This window comes from Bolinopsis microptera, chromosome 4 (assembly GCF_026151205.1).
Source record: "Bolinopsis microptera isolate Bmic1 chromosome 4, MBARI_Bmic_1.0, whole genome shotgun sequence".
NCBI lineage: Eukaryota > Metazoa > Ctenophora > Tentaculata > Lobata > Bolinopsidae > Bolinopsis > Bolinopsis microptera.
Window position 1 is genome coordinate 13959549 of NC_087075.1, and position 26783 is coordinate 13986331.

At 38.5% G+C, this 26783-nt stretch overlaps 2 protein-coding genes across 4 annotated transcripts in view; one reads left to right on the forward strand and one right to left on the reverse strand.

Moving 5' to 3' along the window:
- The window catches only part of LOC134814474 (uncharacterized), a 96233-nt gene that overhangs the window by 39979 nt on the left and 29471 nt on the right, over nt 1-26783 (reverse strand). The gene's annotated exons all lie outside the window — the stretch shown is intronic.
- Nucleotides 9592-26783, forward strand: part of LOC134814472 (GMP synthase [glutamine-hydrolyzing]-like) — a 38435-nt gene continuing 21243 nt past the window's right edge. For all 3 annotated transcript variants that reach the window (XM_063822597.1, XM_063822598.1, XM_063822599.1), the window contains exons 1-6: nt 9592-9666; nt 15222-15319; nt 16058-16172; nt 17454-17551; nt 17730-17833; nt 17995-18137. In XM_063822597.1, the coding sequence (XP_063678667.1) occupies nt 9601-9666; nt 15222-15319; nt 16058-16172; nt 17454-17551; nt 17730-17833; nt 17995-18137 (624 nt within the window). In that variant the 5' untranslated portion in view covers nt 9592-9600. The remainder of the gene's footprint in view (nt 9667-15221; nt 15320-16057; nt 16173-17453; nt 17552-17729; nt 17834-17994; nt 18138-26783) is intronic.

A 26783-nucleotide genomic window follows, 5' to 3' on the forward strand; every position in this document is an offset into this window, starting at 1 on the left:
ATCCATGCTCTGCTTGCAAAAGAGTAATTGCCAATCTGATTGAGTCCCTACTGCATGTTGGGAATCTGATCGTATTGCTGATTTTCTCCTGATAGCCTAGAGCAACAACCGTGCCTAGTACACATTCGTGGTATTCTTTAACTCTTTGTGATTACCCCACCTCACACCAATCGTTTTCTGACCTACATCAGGAACTTCCTCATAGACCTTTAATTTATTGGTACAAAACTTCAAGCTCTGCCTCCTTAAGCATCAACAATTGCTTGTTTCACATGAATCTGTAACGCTTGTAAACATAACATCAAGTTCCTGCCCTCTTCTGTATCTTCGTGCCATTCCTCAGTTAACTCAAACCAGTCAGACACAAAGAGTTTCTTCCTCCCCATCAAGCGGAAATGTTCAGGGCATTTTTTGTATTTTATTTCCTCCAGCCTTACCTGCCTACTAAGATGTAAGCCTTCTCCCCAGACATCCTCTTCTCCCTCTTCAGTACTTGGGTTTGTAACATCACAGAAGTTTTCGTCTTAGGCAGGTTTTTATTTCATTACCATTAACACTGGCTGTGCTTACAGGAGCACTAGAAGGAGTATCTATTTCATCATTTTTATTTTTTTGCCCTAGCCCAATGGCAAACTGTCATTTTCAATCCTAATTCTATCTTCTGTTCTTTGTCATATTTTTCTCAAAAGTCAGATAAGTCATCATCGTACGTATCTGAAGGAGCTTTGGACACTGACGGGATCACTTTTGTCCTTCAAAATTAACCAGTTTCTTCTAATTCAGGGACATATGTTGGCTAAAGTGACAAGGATGTACCTTGAGATTTTGAAACCGATGCTATACAACAAACGACTGACCATCCCGACCAATGACAACACCTGGTTCCATGCCAGGAGTCACTGTTGTATCTTTTATAGAAAATCTTTCCCCCTGGATCGAGATGAACAATCATTACATGTTCTGACCTGGCTTTTCAAAGCTCTCATGATCTTGGAACTATCTCTGCTCTTATAAACCCCTCTCTGGCAATCCTCATTGTTCTTAGATGATTCGCTACAGTGTTCACTTCAGACACTACATACTCGATTCCATGCAGGAAGCTTACTGCTATCACATGGGGAAAGATGGGATTTCTACCCATAACCAACTGGCATGGGTGGAATCCCACCCGTCATTTGTAAAGAGTTTTTAGCACTAAGTGCCCAGCTTAAAACAAAGCTGTTTTCCACGAACAATTCGAATCTTGCTTTGTCTTATCATACGTCCAGCTAGAACTTGATGATGGCGTTCCACCATACCATTGCTAAAAGGACTTTCAGCTGCCGAGTTGTGATTCGATTTTGAATTCTCACACATTTCTACATATTGCTGCAATTAGAAAAACTCCCCTCCATTATCGGCCATATAACGGCGGGAGGGAAGGCCAGAACTGAGCTATCCACCCAGACATATTTCCTCTACAATTGTCCTCTTTTCGTTTATATGGACCAACAATGCAACAGATTATCGTGTAGCACAGTCAATCATGTGCAGAAATGTTACCTCTCCCTGGACCGTTTCAAAGTCCATAGCTACACAATCATTAAACACTGTTCCTCGTGGAGACCAACTACTGTCTGGGCTTTGGCTAGAGTAGCTTTGTGCATCACTTCACACTTTTGCATACATCCTCTAGTTACCTCAAGAAATAGTTTAGAGACAAAACCTGCATTCTTTAGGAGGGTCTTTAGTTGTACATCGGTGCATGGGCAAACAGTCTGTGGAGTTTAGGTGCCTTGTCGCCATAAAGCCTTTTGTTGTTCCCACCAAAAGTTTCAACTGTAACTGTGATAAAATACTTTCACACTGGAGAGCCACACGATCCTCTTTTTGTTACTGATAGCACACAGAATAATCGCCAGCCTTGGAGATCGAAATATAACCGTTTTGTGTGTATGTGGATGAAACAGGGCATAGTGATTGGCGATTCTGGTACAAAATCATTTAACTTTTGGTATTAACTGCAACAATAATGATCGACAATTTATTGCAACACCTGCGTAAAACTAGAGTTTTCCTTTCTGGGGAGCCTCCCTTTACAAAGTTATAATTAACGGTAATCTTCACTAATTGTATGATGTATCCAAGATACCATTCATATGATCTGTATAATAATAATACCATTATAATTTATAGTCCTCCGACTGGTCCACGGACTGGTTCAAGCCCACCGGCCCACGGCCGGACGCTAGTCTGCGGGCTGGGACGGGTTTCTTAGATACTGTAAAGGTCTTTACTGAGTGCAATAATAACAAATAATGATATAATATTGGGCTCTTACTAATTCGCTCGCCCAAAATTATGGACTTTGGTTTTTATGGTTACTTTCATTATCATACCCTCAGGGCCTTTTCACAAGAATTTTCTTAAAATTTGGGCTAGCGATTTAGTGGGAGCGATAACATTGCAACTAATAAGAACTTATCAATAAACAAGTGCAGAGTATTTTTTAACAGAGATTACAAAACACCTGAAAATTCATTTTAATTGCAGTAATCGTCATTTTTATCGCAGAATTGTTTAACAATTCCACATTGAGCTCTAAACCAGACGCGAAGTGGACGTATCGCCTTACTCTCATTTCTTACTAGCTACTTTTTATCATTAGGCATTGTTCGCTAAAAGCAAAGCTTAACTAATTATAAATATGCAGGGAATGTACAATGTACAAACAAAGAAAAGAAATTTGTAATAGTTTGCAAGAGGCAACATTAACTTTATATTATAAGGGATTGTAACTGTAACCATGAACCAGTAACATGTAAGTGAAGCTCGAGTAAATTAAAATGAAGAAACTCAAACATATAAAATGCTGGAAAAATGGGTACGCTATAACTCGATTAAATGATACATCGAATGACTTTATCTGATCAAAATTTAATCTGCATATTTCAGTGAACAGTGGCATGATTCAAGTTCAATAATTTAAAATTGCGTAATACAGTATGACTATGAATGAATTGTGAATATTATTTTCAAAAAATGCGAAAACATATTCACATGGTTTGATGGTTGGCTGTGATGATGATTAATCACTTTACGACGCAACTACACTCGACTGTCACGTGACTTTTTTAACCCGTTCTCTGGCTGGCCCTGAACGAGTATGGACTATTGGAAACCATAACCCTCTAATCTGATCCCAACCCTAACCCTACCCATGAAATTCTTAACAAAAGCATATGCTTAAACCCTGTACTAACCCGTACGAGAAATTATACTAACTTCCTTATTATACGGTTATTATACGGTTATATATATTTGTATCACGTGGTGACCCCCACTGTCGCTTCACTATAAAGTTTCACTGTAGAGTTTCTACGATACAGGGGGAGCCGCGCACTCGTGCGCGGCGGGTCATACAACGTATGACAAATATATATCACGTGATTGAGACAGTTTTTTTCAATATCTCGCCATACCAGTACAGGGGAGCATTTTAATCTTATGTCATGGGGGAGATTCGGAATCAGCGTCCGAAAATAAATCGTTTCAAGCTGGTTTCAATTGTCGGGGAGCCTTTTAGAATAATCTCGAAGATCGACTGTAAATAAAGTAATTTAGCACGCTCGGGTTGTGGGTTGGCTCGTTGACTGTTGACTTGTAGTTGTACTATACTTGTATTGTCATGTAGCGCATTACCTGAGGACCCCAGGCTATTATGTTCATTAACATAATAGAATAAAGATTTGGCGGAATGACAGGCTGAGCGCGGCCCAGTAAGTAGCGCATTGCGCAATGTATTAATATACTGGGCCGTTGATTGACGGTGTCAACCCATCTATCGAGATCGTTGCTCTGCGATCGACGATGCGAAGCAAAAATGCGAAGCAAGAATGCGAAGTAAAAATGCGAAGCAAGAATGCGAAGCAAGAATGCTAGTTTGCGCGGCGCGTCGAAGCGGCAAAGTCTTCCAATGATTGTTGATGACGCGCGGAGGGCCGGGGCTGATGTGTGATGATTAATTTTAAAGTAATTACGCACCGGCAGAGACTCGACATGCCGCCCGATCCTATCGGTTTTCGTAAATGCTGCAGCCACATCCCGTCATCCCGCGTGCACAATATAAATTGTAAATCTTTAAAGGATATTACCATTTTAAGCAATGACGATGATGTAATTTTTTTTGTTTACATTCAACATTTAATTGTCCGTCGATCAATTTGATAAAATTAATTCGATCGCACGCGCGATTTAATTTAACAGCTTATTTAAATTTAAATTTTTAAATGATTTACAACATTAATGCATGGCAATGATTAACTGTGGCCGTACATGGAAAAGTTTGTAGAATTCTGTAATTTAAACTTGAAACTGTCATACATTATACACTAGAAACCCGCCGCTAGTCGAAAGCTTTGTTCGAGGAAATTTTAAGCATCAGTTATGTTTTAATTTCTCTTCATCATATAGCCCCAAAACGATACTTTTTACCGCATCAAAAAATTTCAATTACAACCAAAGTTATAAATATATATAGGTATATAGCGTCATGAGGGTAAATGTTAGCTAGTTGTGAAATTCTGATATTTCAATCGAGAATGACAGTCAATTGAATTATTGCCAGGCAATTAAAATGTTTAACTGCGCAAAGTTATTTGCGTAATTAGAAAACAACAATATTTTTGTTGATTGTGTGTGCGCGGCGTAATGTCAGCATTGTGTGTAGCTCTAGCGAATTTAGTATCGAAAAAAAAAGTATCGATACTTTTTACTGCATCAAAATATTGCAATCAGAAACAAAGTTATAAAAAGTCATAGCGTGAGCGTAAATGTGAGCTAGTTTTTAAATTATGACGTAGCATACAGCATAACAACGCGCGTTGTTAATCTGTGGTTGCTCGCGCACGTGCATTTTTATCGTTGCTACGCAACAGCGCAGTAAACCTTTGCTAAAATAACGCCATTATTCTAACGATTATTTAACCTCACTTCCGACGTTAATTATAAAAAATCTAAAGCCTAAATCAAAATTCTAAGAATGCTATAGCCTATTCCTATCCTTTTTTACAACCCTGCTAAAAATGGCGAGGTTTCAACTCCATTTGCAAGCTGGGTTTGGCTTCACCAGAGGGTCATTTTGAGGTCGATTTTCGGTGTTTTTTCTTCTATGTCCCCGTTGCCGGGGAAATTTCGTCAAGTTTAAAATATAATATAGATAACAGTAATTACTGGGCGGCGCTCAGCCTGTCATTCCGCCGAATCTCTATTTGTTTATGAACATAATAGCCTGACTCCTGAGGTCCCGCCCCAGGCCGGTAAAACAGTACATGCTAAACAGTAAACGTTTTGACGAATGTTACTCATCTAAATTTCTTCAAAGTAGCGCGCGCCGTTTCGAAGAAAAAAGCACATGGTTAGATAATCGAATAAACTTTTTAGAACAGTCAATCGACTGTTATGCATTTTTTAACAGGTTCTCTAGGTGGCTCTAAATGATTATTCTAAACTGATCCCGATTGATCGAGTTGTGCGACTAGGGGAACATTTTTATTTTTTCTATGTCATGTGTGGGATTCGGAATCAGTGTCCGAAAATATATCGATTCTAATTGGTTTCAACACACAACAGTCGGGGACCTTCTAATAAATAAAATTATCAAATATCGAGTGTAGAGTCAAGAGTTATGTAGCATAATTAATGTTTAAAATAAATGAATTTATGCAAATTTTAAATGCTCAGCGTTTTATTTATAAAAAAAATTTATTAACGATCTGACTACAGACTGGCGGTCAACGTTCCCCGTATAGTAGCTCAACGGAGGGGGTAATCAGGGCCAGTGGCGTAACTTGGCCTGTTGGCGCCCCCCCGCTCAGTGACGAAAAGCGCCCCCCTAAAATTTTTTGTGTCCCTAAAAAAATAAAATAAAAAAAAAAAAGTCGGGTACTTTTTTCTCGCCCCCCCCCCCCTAAGGCTTCTTGCGCCCCCCTGAAGCAAAAAAGGGTACCCCAAATATTTTTTTCGCGTCGACCGAACGCATAATCGGACAGGGAAATACACAAACAAGACGTTTTTTCAGTGAAAGGGCCTAAAATTCAGGAAAATTGCGCCCCCCTTATACGGCGCCCCCCCGCACAGCGGGGTCTGCGGGGCCCTAAGTTACGCCACTGATCAGGGCACGTGTTAATGAAAAATGTACGTGTCCTTCCACAATCCCTTCTGTTGGGTCACACGTTATTGGGAACTGAGATCGCTATCGTGTAACTAGAAGCAGTATATGCAAAGTAACTTTGGTGATAGGTGATAGGCAATATGAAATTACACATCTTACTTTAACTTTATCCCGTCACCCATGGACTTATTAATTAACGAATGGTGGTGGTGTCATCGTTTCACGTTTGTCGTACTCAAAACGTTTCGCGGTTGCGAATGCCGGCCCATCGAGGAAAATCTTTTTACTTTGTATTTTAACCATTATAAAGTATGATTAGTCGGATATAGTACTAAGTTCAAACAGTCCCCAAAACGAAAAAGCAAACATCTGATTTTTGTTTCGGCGACTGAATCGTTGATTGGCCGGCAAATATTTGTTGTCGAGTAGTGTTGAATACTCATATTAACATGATTATTGATTTAATTTAGGAATTGTATATAACTATCTTTGACCAAGTTTAATTGTTAATGAGAATGCACCCCAGCACTGGGCGCGCGCGGCGGCTTTGATATTAGCGGCTACAAGCTTGAAGCTAGGCAGCTGCAGAAAGGGCGCCGCGCGCGTTCACAGTTCAGCGTACGGCTTTTTGTTTTTGATTTTACAAATGACAAAGCAACTTTTAATGATTATTAATGGAATTATCGGATATTTATAATTCAATATGTATTGATTCTTCTGTGGAAAATAAAAATTGTATTTTACTTAAATTGTATTTTACTTTAAAATTTTCATGTATTGCATAATTCAAAGCATACAGTTTAGTTATATCATTTTCAAAATATCCACTGTTCACCTTCTATTCATCAAGTGCAGCTACTAGAAAAGGGAAAAAATAAAATGAACAAATCACGAAAAAAACCTTTTTTAATTAATAGAGTTTGAGACATGAAAGTGTGAGGGCGTTAAAATATCAACACAAGGACATCACCAGATCAGAGTTTTGAATTACGTTTCACTAACCGGCTACAAATAAGAACATTCGACTTTTCTTATAATACTCTGATATTGTGGAAGCATATTTTTACTAAAGCACACTGGGTGTGTTAATATCGTTACCTTATCAATGTATCGTTCAATATACAGTTTACGATACAGTTAATAATTTTACAACATTTTCGTTTTGACCAACCCCTACTTTTAAATATCGAATATTCGATAGCTTTTGATAGTTGTGGAACACAACAAGAAAATTGAAAATAATCTTGTGCGAGGGTAGGGACCCAGATGTCGTTTCTAACCCAAATAAACTTTAAGGAGGCTTCTCATCAATAGCCGCACCTCCTTACTCTGTTTCTGAACTGGAATTCTATGGGCTTCCAGACGGCCAGACCGAGTATTACCACCCCATCCTTCTAGAGTTGAGAAAAGACAATTTTTTTTGAGAAAAGACAATTTTATTATTTATCACCAATTCAATACATAATCAATAAATATATATCCGAATAAATTTGATTAAAAATTAAATGATACAAGTATGCTAGCAGCTAGCGCGCTTATATTTGATGAATATTCACGCTGTTAAAATGGGTTTTACCACACCGCCACTCACATTAGCACAGTTGGTGAACGGACCCAGGCGCTGTTAAGCTTTTATGAGCCCTGGTTGACTGCTGAGAGTGGCGAAGGGGCTGATATTAATTTTATCTTAGTTTAACCTAGATTCCAATAAAATTTTAGTTTTGTGTTATAATTATATGATTTTTATGCGATATTTAAGGAACAGCTGCTCGCAATACATTATTGCTTAAAAATTGTTAAATATGCTTGCTATACGCTTAATTTTAGATACCGTATGTATTCATCACAAGTAGCACCCAACTTTGGATATAATCTTACATTTTTTATTTCAAAATTCAAATAAACTTTACATCAATGTATTACAGTTATATTCAATAGGAAAGACCACAATATCTCCTGTGAGGCAAAAACATGGAAAAAGAGAGCTAGAAAAATATTCATGAGACTCAACACTACCAGACTGCAGCTGGAGTGAGAAACATTATGTAAACATCTAAGTAAAATTTATTTCGGCTGAACCAAAACACGGTGGTAAAACCATAATTACATTGGTGCCGACCCTACATAAAATCATTAATAAATAATTAAGAGAACAAATTAAAATCTATACGATACCTTCTTGCCACTACTACACAAACTTACACGACATAACAACAAAATAACATAATTATATATTATAATATACCAATATATCTAACCACTCAATGGACCTTCACGTACTGCGTGATGCGCTAATTGTTTCATAGAACATTAGAAGAAAAAACGGCGCGTTCTACTGCAGGTGCGAATAAATTTAAATAAAATATATAATATTCCAAGATGGGCCGTCTAATCAGGCCAGCATACGTCAGAAGACCAGAGAAATTCAGTTAGCTTTGTTTTGAAAATAGAAACTTTCTCAATCTGTCTAACATAGGCTGGCAATGCATTCCACAAAAGCATTGTTCTATAAAAGAAGCTGTTTCTGAAACTATCGCAGTTCGGTACAATAGAGCAGGTATATGTGCTGGTGTTAAGTCCTTCAATTACTGACGCCGTGCTCCTTGTGTACCTCATTGTTCCAGCTTCAACAACAGTAATATATTCAGGTAGAGATATACTTACCAAATCATTTACTATTTTATAGAAGAGCGTAATTGAATTATGGAACTTAGATCTAATCCGTAGAATTTTAAGCTCCTTCTGCTTCTCATAGAATACAAATCCCGAAGGAATCCCTGGTTTATGGTCTTTCTCGTTGTCACCAGCACTTTCACTAGATTCACCAGCCCTTTCACTGGAGTCATCAGCCCAATCACTGAAGTATACAGAAGTATAGTGTTTAAGTATTTAAATCGATTAAAGCAACAATTTCAAAATCTAATCTAATCTAAAATACTTCAGTTATTCTGAAAAAAGTGATGTTTATAGATCAGTGTTGGCGAATTTATGCTTTTAATCATGTTTAGGACATGTATGACAATAATAATGCATAAATGTCTAAATTAACCCCGTTTATGCGATGAAAGTTACCTAAAAAACGACGAACACGTTTGTCCCATTTTCTCAAAATGTACAGCTTCGGCTGGTGATATACACTCTCTGGCTCGTTACACTTACCCCCTGCAGCTAGTATACTAGTATAGTGCATTGGCACATGGTGGCTTACGTTACTGAAAAGGAGATGAGCACCTCAGGCTATCCCAACACTGGGCCAGACCTGCCCTTGTTGTTGTTGTTGTGAGCTACAATATGGTTTATGCGGACTTTCATTTTGTGATGCCTGTCATTTGAGCCATATACCCATACATTTATAGCCACTTCCACATCATAGTAGTCAACTAACTTTTAATTTTAATGAACTAACATTTTATTTTACCCTCATTATTTTAACAAACTTCTTTCTATAGATGAAGATGAACAATGTGAGTGATGCTCAAATTCTTATAATAGACGCTGGCGCACAATATGGCAAAGTAAGTTGGGTAGAAATTTTATACCTGAATTGCTTTATCATTTACAAGACGAACTCTATATATATATATGACTGTTAAGAATATCTTGCGACAAATTGCTGTTTAAAATTAGACTTTGATATTAAATTATTGTCCAGTTGCACTTTACCACTACAGAATATAATATAGATCCTAAAGTTAAATTATTTATCCTCCACTCTCCAGTTACCAAATAATATTTTGCGTGTGTACTTGTACATTCCTATACAAGTACATTATGGAGGATGATCGTAAGGTGACCCAATCTCTGGACCAAATTCAAGGATTCGAGTATGATGAACAGACAAAATTGAAGGACAGTGTTACTAAGTGGTTCAATACGCTGGGAAAAGAACTGAAAATCGACGACAGAGATATTTGTGGAGATATGGACAGAGAAATATTTATGGCTCCAACTGTCTATAAAAAGCATCTGGCACTTCGGCTTGTGGAAGCAATAGACCTCGTTCAACGGCATGAATGCCAGATGGCTAAAATGGAGGAGATCATATATTTCTTGAAGACGGAAGCGTTAGAAGACAAGGATAAGTTGATCAGGCTGCAGGGCCAGCTGCTTGTGCAGAAGGACAAAGAACTAGAGTTGTTTAAGACGTCGGTTAAGAAGACAGTGCAAACAACGGTGGAGTCAGGGATTAAGAGCTACAGTGCAGCTGTACAACAGAACAGTGCAAGTGGTACGGTCTGCAACAGTAACATCCTGAAGAAGGTGATGAAGAGTGTGGCTGCAGAGGAGGACAGGAGCAAGAACCTGATTGTGTTTGGGTTGAAAGAAGAAGAGGGAGAACAGCTTCCAGCGCTAGTAACCGCAGTTCTGGAGGAGATTGGGGAGAAACCTCACTTCGAAGCGACTAGAGTCGGCAGGAAGAGGCCAGGTAGTACGACTATCCGACCAGTAAAGATCACTGTCCCAAGCTCTACAGCGGTTCAACAGATTCTGACGAAAACAGGAAGACTGAGGCTAGTTGAGACCCACAAAAATGTATGGATCTGTCCAGATAGATCTAGCGAAGAACGAGCAACGAGGAAACATCTGGTTACCGACCTGAAGAAGAAGAGGGTTGAACAGACTCACCTCGACCACTATATCCGGTACGGGAAAGTCTGTAGCCGTGATAAGAAACCACCGTGAAGCAATTCATGTCTCTCGGACACTGATCAGTATTTGAATGAGTATTGCGTATCTTAATAGTTTTCGGACGTTATCTGTATTTGAGAGACAATTTTACAATTTATATACGAGCTATTTCTTGATTGTTTCACACTTCATATTTCATAATTTGTTTCACACTTCATATTTCATAATTTTATTACTAGGTGGAGGTGATGTTATTGAGACTTTGGGCGGCCATAAACCTCGTGTTTTAAAAGTTGTCCTCTGTACTTGTTTCACTGACCCACGCTTTATAGCATTTATACATTTCGGCCCATTTTATATGTTTGTTCGATTTGCTGTACATTTGTATATTTGCTATTTTGTAAAAGTTTCAAATCAAATCAAAAAATCAGTACTACTCTTTGTGTTTTAACCGAAATGAATGTGTTTCATGTCATGTGATGAGTTTTATCAAACATTTCCATCTAATCTGCCATAATCTGTTTGAGTAATTGCATTGTGACCAAGAAATTGTGACCAAGAAATTGTGACCATGACAATGTGACCATGATATTGTGACCATGATATTGTGACTATGATATTGTGACCATAATATTGTACCATAGTATTGTGACCATGAAATTGTGACCATAACATTGTGACCACAACATTGTGACCATAACATTGTGACCTTAACATTGTGACCATGACATGGTGACCATGATATGGTGACCATGATATGGTGACCATGACAGTGTAACCATGAAATTGCGACCATGAAAGTGTGACCATGACATTTTAGCCGGCTGCTAAAAGATTGCAATCGTAACAGCCGGCTTATACTGCCGTTTTTTCAGAAAAGGAAATAAGTCCAATTTTTCGAAATATAGCAATATTGGTATCAAAATTTTCAGTAGAAAATTCTCTACATATGAGCTACATATAATTAATGTAGGAATCGTTTTTACATGCAATTCTCAAGGAAGTAAGTACCAGTCGAGAAACATTATGTTCGGTGTTGCCCAAATAGTTTCGGAGATAGTAAGTCCGTGGACTTACTTCCTTTTCTGAGATAAATGATCTTTGATAGGAAGAAGTTTTAGCTGGACTTACTTCCTATCAAAACATGCTAAAAACGGAATTTTAAAAAGCGATTTCCCAAAAAGAACATAACTTAACTGCCGATCAATATTTTCGCATGAAATTTTCAGGATCGATGTAAAATTACATTTCAATCTTATGTTAGTGATCAACATTTTCATTTAGGCCTCAACAAAAATTTATTGGCTGATTTCCAAAAAACACCGGATGTATTTTAGTCACTAAACATAAACATATGAGCAGTTATTGAGCTGTTAATCGAAGAGAATGTTTAGTTTCTAGGAAGTAAGTCACATTTGTCTCAGAAAAGGAAGTAAGTTTATCCAGTATGAAACATTAGCTCAATTATTTGGCATAAAAATTGTTATTTCCAAGCATATGGACGGCTGAAAGCTTTAATTTTTCTGAAAAATTAAAATTTGACTAATTGTTGATATAACTCAATGTGTTTACTTTCGATCTTACGCAAAAAAAGCGGAGAAAAACCCAAAAACGCAAAAGTCGTAATATCTCGAAATGGCGACGATGTAACTTACTTCCTTTTCTGAGAATCGGCAGTATAGCTGGCTATAAGCTCTGGTTATTTGACAATTAAAACAGGCTGAGGAGCTATAGTATCCCAACATGAACACTCTGACTGAGAAACACATACTTATTTTCTGTATTTCTGGAAGATATCACACTGATTTTCTTGGAAGTGCTTACTGCTTTAGCCAATTTGGTTACAACTTTCATATATTGTTTCTAGGACGCGTATAAATTAATTATATTTAAACTTAAATGCGTTCAAATGGCCGGTATGGCTAACTTGGCTCGACTAGTTTTGTCATTAGGATTCTACTCCATAGTTGCGATCGTGATACAGTTAAACCCCGATTTACTGCAGAGTTTAGGGAACGCGACGGAAACATCCACGGTAAATCGGGGTTTGCGGTAAATCGGGGTTTTGTTTGTTTACATTTTACATGTTAACTGTTAAGCCCTATTTGGGGGAAATGAGATAGCCGCGGTATATCGGGGTTTTGTGGTAAATCGGGGTTTTACTGTAGTTAATACCACAATTTGCCAGTGGCTAATTCAGTTACGGAAGGACCAGGTAATGATAGCCCTAATTATTCTGATATATGGAGTCTTTTAACGAAACAGTATCATCAATTTTATAGCAGTTCCCGACTTATGACGGGTTTGCAGCTAAATAAACTAGTTATAGTTATGATATTCTGTTGGGCGACCAGATAAGATTAACATATTTTTACCATGTTGAGATGATATAATTGTGCCCATGTGTATGTGACCGGTTATTAAACTCCATATCAGAATCATGAGGGCTATCATTACATGGTTCGTCCAAAACAGAATTGACCACTGCACTGGTAAATTACTAGTGAGCAGAATCACAATGACAAAACTAGTGGAGCCAAGCGATTGATTCGCATAATTTAGTTCGACACGCAAATATTTTCTGCTTGTGATCCAACGGCTATTGCCGGGTCCTCATCATAGGATCACAGGGTTCAATGGCAGATAAAACAATTTTCTGACATCCAGCAACCAGCGGTTACAAATTCCAGAACCTTTCAGTATAGTTTTAATTCTCCTGTTTGCCACTCGGTTCTGGTAGATAGCTAACAGGAAAATAGATTGACATCCGAATGTTTCCGGTTCAGCAGCCAAATCTCTAGACCGGTACCCGGTTATTAGTTGTTTGTGATAATATAAAGGTATAAAGTGTGGTACGTACTACGTGGTAGATATTCATATAGCGTACTCTACAATCTAGATCTATAAAACGGAGTACGAGTTACCACGATAGTCTTTTATCTCTCTGCTAAGTATACAATTCTGCTAACTAACAATTGAGCCTGAGGTCAATTAAATGTTCATAGATATGGATTATAGAGATTACATTCACACATAGTTGTACAGCATGAGACAAGTGGAAAACAAACAAACGAATAAATTTCAAGCTCGTAAACTCGTAAAGGATCGTTGCTTGAGATTTTAAAACTTTAGTTCGACAGTCGAAGTTATCTTGTCGAACTTTAGTACGTGTCGAACTTGAGTCCAGGTAGCGCACTTTAGTTCGACAGAGTCGAACCTTAGGGTGTGTCGAAGAACAGTACGTGTCGAACTTGAGTACGTGTACCCATATATTTAGACGGCCCCAACGTTAATGTGGCTCTTGCTATGTGTTGGTTCAGCCGAATTAATTATTATGTAATCAAGTTTATTTTTCTCGTTAGTTGTCATCCGGCCAAGCATTAAGCAACTTATATTGCAGTACCATTTATCAATTAGTATATCAAAATATGTCATTGTAATTTTGCATGGCTGAAATGTAACGCTTGATTTATATATATAATGATTAATTGAATTTTCAAATAAAATAAAAAAATTACCTAATACCTACCCTATATTATGTACTCGAGCTTAAACATAAATGCAAGCCTATATCATATTAGTGAATTGATACCAACAGTCCAACACTATATAGCTGTTTAAACAGTATGTTCTGGAGTTAGTCTGCTCTTTCGAGAAAGGCAACAGATAAATGAAATGAATTAAAGTTCGGTTGATCCTGATCCTGGTTATGATTAAAATATGTTCTTTATTTTGGAGCATAACTTTGGCACGGTAAATCGAATTTCCAGTTAATCTGAAAATGTTAGGATGTTGAATTTAGGTGTCAAATATGTAATTTTATGAACAAAATCCATGGCATAAATGTTTATTTTGAACTGCATAACCAATATGATGTATTGGGGCTTTTCAATACAAATTAAAATGAGGCCTTTATGTTATGGAGCCAGAGTTTGGACTGGCTTTTACCCGCTTAAAACGTTTCCATCACATTACATAATACTAAATAAATGTACTAGATTTGTAGTGTTGTAATTAGTTTTGTGCTATTTTATGTCAGTGGCTCTACCACTTGGATACTTTCCAGTTTCCACTCCATATCATGTTTTGTAGTGTTTGCTGGATTTTATCTAGGGGTTGTAAAAATAATCCTTCTCAAAACAATCGGACGAATTTATACCATTATAAGCTGTATACTGTACACTGTGTTGTACTTTATTGTAGTGTAATTGTCTGGCGAACCATGCGAACGTCACGTTTGTAGAATATAATAGTAGTTTCTTATCTGTTTAACATTATCTTAAAGTTTCTTTAAATTATTTACTATTCTTATTGTACTGCTCTGTAAATTCTAATTCTAATTCTAATAATATTTCAATAACGGTTGAAAAGTGGAGCCAGCAATTTCTTATAAAAATCTCGAATAATAACTGTTCTAAAATATAATAATATAATATTTCAGGTAATTAACAGAAAAATAGAAGAACTGGGAGTAAAGACTGTATTTCTGCCTCTCACCTCAACATTTGAAACATTATCTCAATACTCGGAATCTTTGAAGTGAATTCACAAATATTTTGTGTAACTCTATTTTTATAATGACATAAGTCATCCGAATTTTATCAAAGAAGTGGTCGATAAGCTTTATAATAATACATCAGTTTCGCCATGCCGAAAATAGCAACAATAACGAAAAGCTGTTTCGATCACTTTCATTTCAAGCAAAACTCTGAAATCTGTGAATCTATATTATCTATCATGCTCCCTTTATTCATCTTAAAGGCATCATTAGAACTGTTCAAGTATTTAAATCAGTAATGAACCCTATTAACATCTCTGGACAGTGCTTAAACGATAACAAACAAATACGTCATATTATTGGCAGAACAAATCTCCTTGTCTCGTTATCCGCTTACTTGGTAAATGATTGCAAGGCCAGTAATTACAAGGAATACCATGAAAACAACCTCTGTGACGTCATCATGGGTAAAACAGTCCTTGTCGGGTTATATAAACGCTATACCAGTTAAAGACAATAAGTACATAGTCAATGTTATTGAAGAGTAGAAGTATCGGTCAGGAAATTTAACGACCGCTCAAGTATCGGTCAGGAACTTTAACGACCGCTCAAGTATCGGTCAGGAACTTTAACGACCGCTCAAGTATCGGTCAGGAACTTTAACGACCGCTCAAGTATCGGTCAGGAACTTTAACGACCGCTCAAGTATCGGTCAGGAACTGTAATGAGTAATGACCGCTCAAGTATCGGTCAGGAACTGTAATGACCTCTTATTTCAGGGGTGTAATAATCAGTGGAGGTCCAGGAGTAGGGACCGCTGAGACTGCTGACCAGCTCAAGGAAACAGTATTTAAACTCGATTTTCCCATTCTGGGGATTTGCTTTGGGAATCAGGTTCGTTAGTGGTTTTGTATTGTGAGTTTAATGTTAGCTGCGGTTGAGCAACCTGGAGCAGTAATTAGGAATTTGTATTTCATTGCTTTCTAGCCTTTCTTGGTGATGACATTGGGAAGACCATCTAGTATGTGACTGAATGAGTCATAGCTCGGATCCTGTCTTAAACACTGACAACCAAATTAGCATTGACTTTGTCAATTTTCTTAAACCTTGATGTAATGAAGTTTCGACGTTTATTCAGAATCTAATTGCGGTGGAGCTCCAATTTGTTCCACTTCCGATTGAAAATTAGAATTAATGGTTGGGCGGTTGCGCTAAAAAAGGTCGTGTTCTGGTACACGCGGCGACGATAATGTATGAAAATCCGTTTAGAAATCATAAAAATTAAGCGCGCATTGTATTATATATATAGTAAACGCGCGCGCAGTTATAGTTTTAATAGTTGGACGCGATGGTTTCTAGTCGACTGAGTAGATGAATCCATAAATTTGAAACCAAATGGGGACAAATTCCAAAACATTACTCAGGAGGATTATTTGGACAAAATTGTTACCACCCTCACGTCGGTTCTTGACATGCAGTGATTCCTAAACTGGGCTGGAGTGGTCCTAGAATCAACACGAACACTTTTCGACCAATTTTGAACCATTCTGAGCATTTTCAGGAGAACATTCATTTTCGATAATTTCCGCTCATTCCATGAACCTGAGTCATTATTTTTGGGGTTATTATTAGGGTTACAAACGCATGTCTCACTTTCGTCCCCATTTTGTTCCATGGTTCCCATTTGGATCCAAAAATCCTGATTCATAATTAACTCTCTAGACTTAGACCATACCGAATACGAATCGGACCGGTTCAATTTTACCTAGACAACATGCATTTACGCACGGTAATTACTAATGAGCACACGTACCATTCGATATTCAGAAACGGTCATTATGGTCATACTTTATTTCACTAAATCAACTGAATCAACGATATCTGAAAATTTAAGATGAACGGAAAGTGGGAACACTCAACGCCAGTGACTGTTATCAGTGGTACACGTACTCAAGTTCCACATGTACTGTAGTTCGACAAACCCTAAGGTTCAACTCTGTCGAACTAAAGTGCGCTACCTGGACTCTAGTCCGACACGGACCTAAGTTAGACAGGGGTGATATCTGGTGAACCTAAGTTGTCGAACTGTAGTGCGTGTCGAACCAGAGTAAGTAGATCGTTATCAGTGATTTAGCATTGCTCCTGTTTCAGAATTTTAACACCCTTTCTCCTCAGATAATAGCTTCCGCGTTTGGTTCCACCGTTGAATCTACCCAAGCAAGAGAAGATGGACAGTTTAGAATAAGTGTCGACATATCTTCTCCGTTATTTAGGTATTTTAAGAAATTCGTAATCAACGTATTTATTTAAATTTCCTAAATCTCAGCTGTCAATAATATGGATATTAGAATTTCCGTACAATTTCAGCTATCAGCTAGATCTTACTACCCCATCTTATTTTTGCCTAGCTCAGTTTGATTATTTTCCATCTTTAATATCACCTCCCATCAGTGGTATGAAGGAGGAACAGGAAGTTTTGGTAACGCACGGGTATGGAATCACTAAGTTGGGCCCGGACCTCAGAATCATTGCCACCTCTGACGGTCACATTCAAGGTACGTGCTGAATGAAGTCGATTGTTTCATTTCCACGTGCTATTTGAAAAGGGAAATCAATGAAAAGGATTTATTTGGAATATTTCTAAAGTTTATGGCAGAAATGGCGATTACAATTGACAACCACAAACGCTACAATTATACCTCACTATGACATTCAGGCGTTCAGCACAACACAAAGGCAATATACGGTGTTCAATTCCATCCTGAAGTTGACCTAACTATTCACGGTCGGGAAATTATGAGGAACTTCTGTTATAAGATTTGTGGCATTGCTATCAGCGATGTTATGAAGAATCGTCAGGTCAGAATTCGTTCTTTTTTATTGTGTTTGTATTTGAAAAGAAATATTTTGATCTTGATTGACGAGCGTTTTCATCCTTGGAAAACGCAGTTGAACAAACAAATAATGAAATGAAATGAAATGAAATGAGGTATTTATATCCCGCTCATATGATTAACCAACAACACAAGGAAGGTGGTTAACCATGTCAGAGCGGCTGACTGTGAGTGATGTGAGCAAATGTGTAAAAATGAACAGTATAACGTAATATTAATATAAGACCAAGACAAAATTAAAACATCTTTTATTTTAAACCACACTAAACTAAAAAGAAGCAGAGACCATACAATACATGTAGGTATAATAAAGGTTAGTACAGTGACATAGAAAGGTAGAGAACTTAGACATAAAATGGGGTGCGGTAAGAGATAAAAGCCAAGGTGTCTTGCAAAAATGAAGACAAATGGAAAGAAAAAACATCAAAACTGATTATATAAATGGTTCTTTAACATTCGCTTGAAGCAGTTGGTATCAGTAATACATCTCAACATCAGTGGAAGAGAGTTCCATGCAATCGGTGCATGGCTTGAGAAACGTCTGTCATCAACTTTGGACTTTTTATTCTTTGGTACCTTGAGCATGAGATGGTCACCAGGTCTCTTCGACCTGGTCATGGTCATGGTGTTTGAGAGTTCTTTATCCGCTACATCCAAAGTCCGTGGTTCTGTCTTCTATGTTATAGATGAAACGAACTGCCCCATTAAGGGTGGATCTAAGTTTGTTTAGTCTGGTCTTGGGTAGATTCATGTATAGAGAAATCAATAAATAAAGTCTAATTTTATACACTTCTAATTCTACTCTTAATCAGTTTTAAGTGTAATCAAACAGTTTTTTGCCAACTATTTGAAGTAAGCCATTATTGCAAGCGAGGTCGCGTGTCATTATCGTTAGTGTCTAATCTCTATTCATAATAGACAACCTAAAAATACGAATATTTTGGCTTAAAATGGTTTACAATACCCATTACCCATTGCTATTATTAACCAATGCAATACCAAATCAAGATTCAAGAAGAGTCGAAATGAACTATTTGATCCAACCTGGAGGGGATTTGTTTTTAAAGCATATAAGAGATACGAAAAGTTTGTTTTAGCAGGAGTTTTATATTTGATCCAACTTGATCGATAAGATTTTATTCCAACCAAAAAATTGGTTTCTGTAGAGTTGCTACGATAAATAAAAGTGCACAATGTCAGAGTGTCAGGGTGTCAGAGCCTGGCCTTGTATTTCATTCAACAGTGCTTTAAAATATCAGTTTTATTTTTATTGCCGGGTAATATTCACTATTAAAATTCAAATTAAGAAATGTTTCCTGACAACATTACAGCGTTATGTCATTTTAACAGCTTACCAGGTAACAACAATAAAACTACGTTAATCAATTAGTTCTTTTCCTAGTGTATTCCACAGTACAGCGTAGAATGTATTGCGACCCGAAATGCTGTCTCAACGGTGTTTATTTTGGAACTGACCAGTTTTTGTGCGTTTGTTCCGTTTTGATATTAAAACAAACAGCTTGCTTCAACAAGCTATGGTATGTAAGATATGGCCTCCCTAGATCATGGTATCCTCACTTCCACACTACCACCAGATTCCTCTACCACAAACTCATCCACTCAAACATCTTCTCCAAGTCTCACATTCAGTACTGTGACGTGCGCGGAGCTGGTACCCCTACTGACCTCACTACAAGTTGAAAGGGAGGTCAGTCACCTGAACATCGCCCAGCCTCTTCTAGAGACTAGTCTTCATGCTAAACAGAATGTCGTGCTGTATCAGCTGCTGAAATCTCTGGTTGGTCAGTCTGTTCAGGATGATATCATTGAGAATACTGACAATGATTGGAAGATGGGTACTTTGGTCAAATCTCTGAATTTCAGTTGTTCTCCAATTGCTTCGCCAGCTTATAACTCTACACTTGACAAGAATCTAAAGAATGTTCTACTCTCTGACATCAAGATATCGCATTATACCTCCGACAGAAAGTGCGCTGAGATCAAGAAGATTTGTTCGATGAAACATTCAAAATTATCAAAAGATTACGAAAAGAAGCCTGAAAAATCGGGACAAGAGGAGGGCTTTACAAGACCGCCTAACATGTCGAGTAGTGATTCGGACAAAATTTACCCGACCAGCTCGAAATCTCCAGAGTTTCCGGCAGCAATCCATGTCATCAAGGATCAAGACTCTTCCGACAGTTCCTCATCTCTATTATCAGCTGGCAAGGAAAAGTCTAGAAGGGACGAGTTTTTAAAGTTCAAAAATGAGGACTCCAGTTCCTCAGCCGACAAGGAAAATTCAAAAAGCAGCGAGGACTCTTACTTTAAGAAACCCGAGAACTCTCATTCTAAGGTGTCAAGAACTGCTAAAACTAATCAGCACAGTCTGCTTTCTCGCTCACCATTTCAACTGAAAGTGGATTCCTCGCTGAGATTCGAAGTAACCAACTCAGACAGCTCCATTTCTCCACGTGCTGAACATGAACAGTACCACATTTCTCCACGTGCTGAACATGAACAGTACCACATTTCTCCACGTGCTGAACATGAACAGTACCACATTTCTCCACGTGCGGAACATGAACAGTACCACATTTCTCCACGTGCTGAACATGAACAGTACCACATTTCTCCACGTGCGGAACGGCGCGGTGGACTCACCACCACATTGTCTCCGTTTCTCTCAGACCGTAGGGACCCCTCAAGTGGGAGTGACTATCCGAGTTGTGCGAGCAGCTTTATCAGCGAAGTTAACACCGAGGATTTGTTCAGCAGCTTAAACTCGTCTGAAAACAGCTGGCCTACTGACGGTCCTAGCTCGTTCCAGACTGTTCCAAACCATTCCAGCTATAATAACCCTTCTGATGTGAGCTCGGAGAATGACCAAATATCGCCTCACCGACCAAACGCACCTGACTTGCTTGGCATTTTGCCGGATAATTGTCACGTGATTGTACAAGAACTGTCCTCACTGAGTAGTGGTTGTTCCACCCTAGTTGCTGGAAGTTTAGTGTCTCACAATAGTGTGGTGTCACAGAACAGTGTGGTGTCACAGAACAGTGTGGTGTCACAGAACAGTGTGGTGTCACAGAACAGTGTGGTGTCTCAGAATAGTGTGGTGTCACAGAACAGTGTGGTGTCTCAGAATAGTGTGGTGTCACAGAACAGTGTGGTTTCTCAGAACAGTGTGGTTTCTCAGAACAGTATGGTTTCTCAGAACAGTGTGGTGTCACAGAACAGTGTGGTTTCACAGAACAGTGCGGTGTCACAGAACAGCATTGCATCAATGAGTTTTAATACCTCTGAGCTACCTTCCTTTACCAACTACACCATGGTTTGTAACTTAGTAAAATAATTTTGATAGAAATAAGCCTAAACAGTAACGATTCGCAGGCTAAGTTGTGATTTCTTGAAGGATGATTCACATCATGTAACGTAAGCCAGATTAGAGGAAGAGGTTTTGAAATAATTACGCAATTGTGTGTAAAGGCCACTTCTGGAGGAGCGAGGGGAGGGGGTCTGAAAAGTCAAAACCTGGCTTACGTAATATTTGAACGGTCCCTATGTGATCTGAACATAACTACCTCGTTTTAGACTCGAGAGGAACAAGTGAGGACTTAGGGACATCTTAGGTTCTACAGAAACAAAAACAATGTTCTTAAAGACATGTTGCATTTGGACACAAAGGAAAACAAACAATATGAGGCTTAAAATCTTCGTAAAAAACTACATCATGAGAGCAAAACATTTGAGATGATCAAGCAAAATTCGTATGATCCTCAAAAGTTATCAAATGTAAAAATTATAACAAAAATAAAATGTATTCAACAAAAGTTCGTAAAATATAGGAAATCATGGAGCAGGACAGTATTCAAATAAAATAAGGTACAACTTCACTCGGAAATTTACAGCCTAATGAAACAATCACCAATATAAATAGCAAATACCTTTCAATAATGAATAACAAATATATTTATATCATACACACGGCATGTAAACAGGGATTGGCTAGTTAGAGGCGGTCCGTGTAGGCCTTACACTGTGCTTTCAGCAATACTCATAGATTTAATTCGGCAATTGAAACTTTAACTATTTGATACTGGTCAGTCATGCCATCTTCCACGAACAAAACTTTCATTATCAATGAATAAACGATAACGGTTACAACTCACATTCAAAGAAACATAATTTACACCGTGATTATCAATTGTAATAAAATAACAATTGTAATAAAATAACAATTGTAATAAAATAACAAAAACTACAGTTAATTCCCTTCTACTCCATTTTCTTTTTCTTTAAAAAATTTTAACAAAAAAACAGTTACCTTTTTTAAAAGACTTGAACACCTTTTTGAACACTACACTTTTCAATCGTTCTTTCTGTACTCAATCATTTCCCCACCTTATCTGCACTGCTAACCTCCTGATGTCTAGACCTGAAGCCTTGATGTCTCACAAGGGTGATGTCTCACAAGGGTGATGTCTCACAAGGGTGATGTCTCACAAGGGTGATGGCTCACAAGGGTGATGTCTCACAAGGGTGATGTCTCACAAGGGTGATGTCTCACAAGGGTGATGTCTCACAAGGGTGATGTCTCACAAGGGTGATGTCTCACAAGGGTGATGTCTCACAAGGGTGATGTCTCACAAGGGTGATGTCTCACAAGGGTGATGTCTCACAAAGGTGATGTCTCACAAGGGTGATGTCTCACAAGGGTGATGTCTCACAAGGGTGATGTCTCACAAGGGTGATGTCTCACAAGGGTGATGTCTCACAAGGGTGATGTCTCATGACCACCTGTCTTATTAACACCATTCTGCTCCTCCTTGTTTGCTGATCCACTGCAGGCTAACACTGCGTCACTCCACGTGATGCCCAAATAAGGTAATGTTAACACTGCGTCACTCCACGCTCTGAACCTTCTCATCCTACAGTAGTACAGAACTGGATTCAGAGCTGCGTTCACCACTACACTCTCCATCTAGGGCCTGTCGTGATATCATGGATCGCTTAGGTTCCACCAGGATCTGGTAGTCCTCATAATTCTGCGGCCTCTATGTGTCGTCATCTCGCACAACTCCTAAAAACCGTTGTGAGTTTGGCATGTGAAAATTTGCAGCCTTCCAGACATCGATTGGGTTAACGAGTTGTCGTACGTCACCTCAAGATCGGGTGACAGGGGGCTGAACAGGCCAGAACCCAATTGATTGGGTCTGAGGTCACGTGATTATGAGCCTGAGGTCACGTGACTATGACGTCACCAGAGCTCGTTCTCCGTTTCCCGCTCTTTGGACCAGGTGAGCTTGCATGCATGTGAAAGTGGGTGTAAGTACAGCTGTACTGTAGTTACATCCAATTACCCCTAATAGAACGAAGATTTATTTTCTGACAGAAAGCTAGAAATTTACCAAAATATCGACTTTGTTCAAAATTTATTTTGATGACCACTCCTGACCTAAAATTGCACGAGAAATCGATTAAACTTGGTTTCAGAACTCAACAATGCTTCCTTATGCCTTAAAATCCATGTTTTATCGATACAATAAACATTTTGATCCTGTGGATTAATTAGTAACAGGTAACAAATGCACAGAAAAAACCATCGCACTTACATTGCATTCTTAACGGGTCGATTTCGAGTGACCAATAATCGTCGTGATGATATTTATACGTCATGCGTTCCTGATCATCATCAGCAATCAAGAGACAGGAGCGGCGGTTGCTTCAAATCAATGGTTTACGTTATTTTTGTGAATTCGACCCCTGTTTTAACGGTTATCAGACTTTGTAATTGAATGTATTGAGGATATCTTTACAAATAAGAGGACCAGTAAATAAAATTGCCACAAGTGTTTCTCTCACTCACTTTCGATAAGACACAATGAAAATTCTTACTTAACCATAAGATTCGGAATTTTTCAACCGTTGAAGAATATCGGAATTTTATAAAATCTAATCACACTTATCAACCTTTGAACGGTTAATCGAAAAATTGTGAATGATACCGCTGCAATTGTCTTATCAGTTATATGTATAAAAACCTTGCGTTAGGTGGCAGTTAAATGAGGAATGAGTTGTTAGAATGACGCGACGGTTATTTCCAATGATATCTTTGTATTGTATTGCAATTTATGCAATTTCAGTTGGGCAGCTTTTTAAAGTGTCTGTTTTTTCAATTTTTGTAAACCTACTACCTAGAAATTTTTTAAATTTTAAAATCCGGCAATCCGATCCCCGATTGTTACTAGCACTTTGCAAATCCAGCAGATCTATTTTAGTAAAATATGTTGTTAACGATTTCTAATAAAATTCACGTTGCGCTGGTGAGGCTAATTGGAAAAAGTGAGTCGGCGATTGGTACAATATAAATGAATTTATTCGAGAAATAATCTGGAAGTATTATCGGCTTCTTTTCACACATATTATATAATATAATATCACTACATGGTCTGACGAGAGCCGCTATCATCTCCTATATAAGAATGCCTCTCAAAACGGTATTTGTCAACAACAATCAAGCCGTTGAGAGGCAAGTGGCTCTTATGTCAACCTGTGGTAAGAAAGTGGTAGGGGAGGATAGGAAGTCTGGGCAACAAATTGCTGTCGCAGAGCACAGACAGGAAACGAAAAAGCAGAAGAACTAACTGCTGATGGAATTTCATACGATTCGTTGATTTTTTGTAAAAATTGAACTTACATTTTATAAAATTCCGATATTCTTCAACGGTTGAAAAATTCCGAATCTTATGGTTAAGTAAGAATTTTCATTGTGTCTTATCGAAAGTGAGTGAGAGAAACACTTGTGGCAATTTTATTTACTGGTCCTCTTATTTGTAAAGATATCCTCAATACATTCAATTACAAAGTCTGATAACCGTTAAAACAGGGGTCGAATTCACAAAAATAACGTAAACCATTGATTTGAAGCAACCGCCGCTCCTGTCTCTTGATTGCTGATGATGATCAGGAACGCATGACGTATAAATATCATCACGACGATTATTGGTCACTCGAAATCGACCCGTTAAGAATGCAATGTAAGTGCGATGGTTTTTTCTGTGCATTTGTTACCTGTTACTAATTAATCCACAGGATCAAAATGTTTATTGTATCGATAAAACATGGATTTTAAGGCATAAGGAAGCATTGTTGAGTTCTGAAACCAAGTTTAATCGATTTCTCGTGCAATTTTAGGTCAGGAGTGGTCATCAAAATAAATTTTGAACAAAGTCGATATTTTGGTAAATTTCTAGCTTTCTGTCAGAAAATAAATCTTCGTTCTATTAGGGGTAATTGGATGTAACTACAGTACAGCTGTACTTACACCCACTTTCACATGCATGCAAGCTCACCTGGTCCAAAGAGCGGGAAAAGGAGAACGAGCTCTGGTGACGTCATAGTCACGTGACCTCAGGCTCATAATCACGTGACCTCAGACCCAATCAATTGGGTTCTGGCCTGTTCAGCCCCCTGTCACCCGATCTTGAGGTGACGTACGACAACTCGTTAACCCAATCGATGTCTGGAAGGCTGCAAATTTTCACATGCCAAACTCACAACGGTTTTTCGGAGTTGTGCGAGATGACGACACATAGAGGCCGCAGAATTATGAGGACTACCAGATCCTGGTGGAACCTAAGCGATCCATGATATCACGACAGGCCCTACTCTCCATCTTGGCAATGTGCCAGGAGTACCAGAACATGAACCGAGTACCGAAGTAGACCCCGGGGTACTCCACCCCAAAGAATGTGCTGGTCATATTGTGCATGAGGTTGATGAAGAGAGGGAGATTACACACTAGAAACAGTGTTGTGAACATTGCTATAGTCACGCTAGCTTGTCGTTTCCACGGTTCAGTCACCGAGTACCGGAGCTTGAAGACAGATACTAGGAGCATCAGGAATGTTAAGATGGGAGGTAGACCAGCTAGGAGCAGGTTGATAACATGCTCCAGCTTCATCTTAAAGTCGTAATAACAGTAAGCACCGTCCCAGGAATACTTGAACTCTCCCCGGAGAGGAGGGATGACGTACTGAAGCACTGGGATCAGGATCAGGAATACCACGTACCCCACCACACTGCACATCACTGTTCTGACCCTGATCTTGTAGTAAGGGTTCACTATTATCACCGTCCTGAACGTACTGAGAACCAGCACCAGGAACATGGATAACTTCTGAAGGATAGTATAGATCACATCCCACACGGCACAGAACAGATAGTTGTCAAACACCCCGGGTACCCGACCCCTGAACAGAGCTACAGCAACAGGGAGGTGGGTGATGGAGGTGATGGTGTCCACACTGCAGATGATAGTGTATAGGAAGGACACTGAGTCTTCTGTTGTGGTGGATGAGAAGTAGAGAGCTCCGAGGATGTTGCCAGGAATACCGACCAGTGCACAGAGGAAGAGGAGGCAGCCGAGGGTATTGTCGAGGGGGATGTAGGGTGTTTTCATGTCAGGATAGTCCGGATAGGACTTAACATGAGAAGGGTAGTCACTTGTTATGTTGGGTATCATTATTCCTGGAGTGGGGTTCAGTTAAAAGGAGCTGTCATTAAAGCAGCGATGAGTAAACTGAATAATTACTATTGCTCCCTT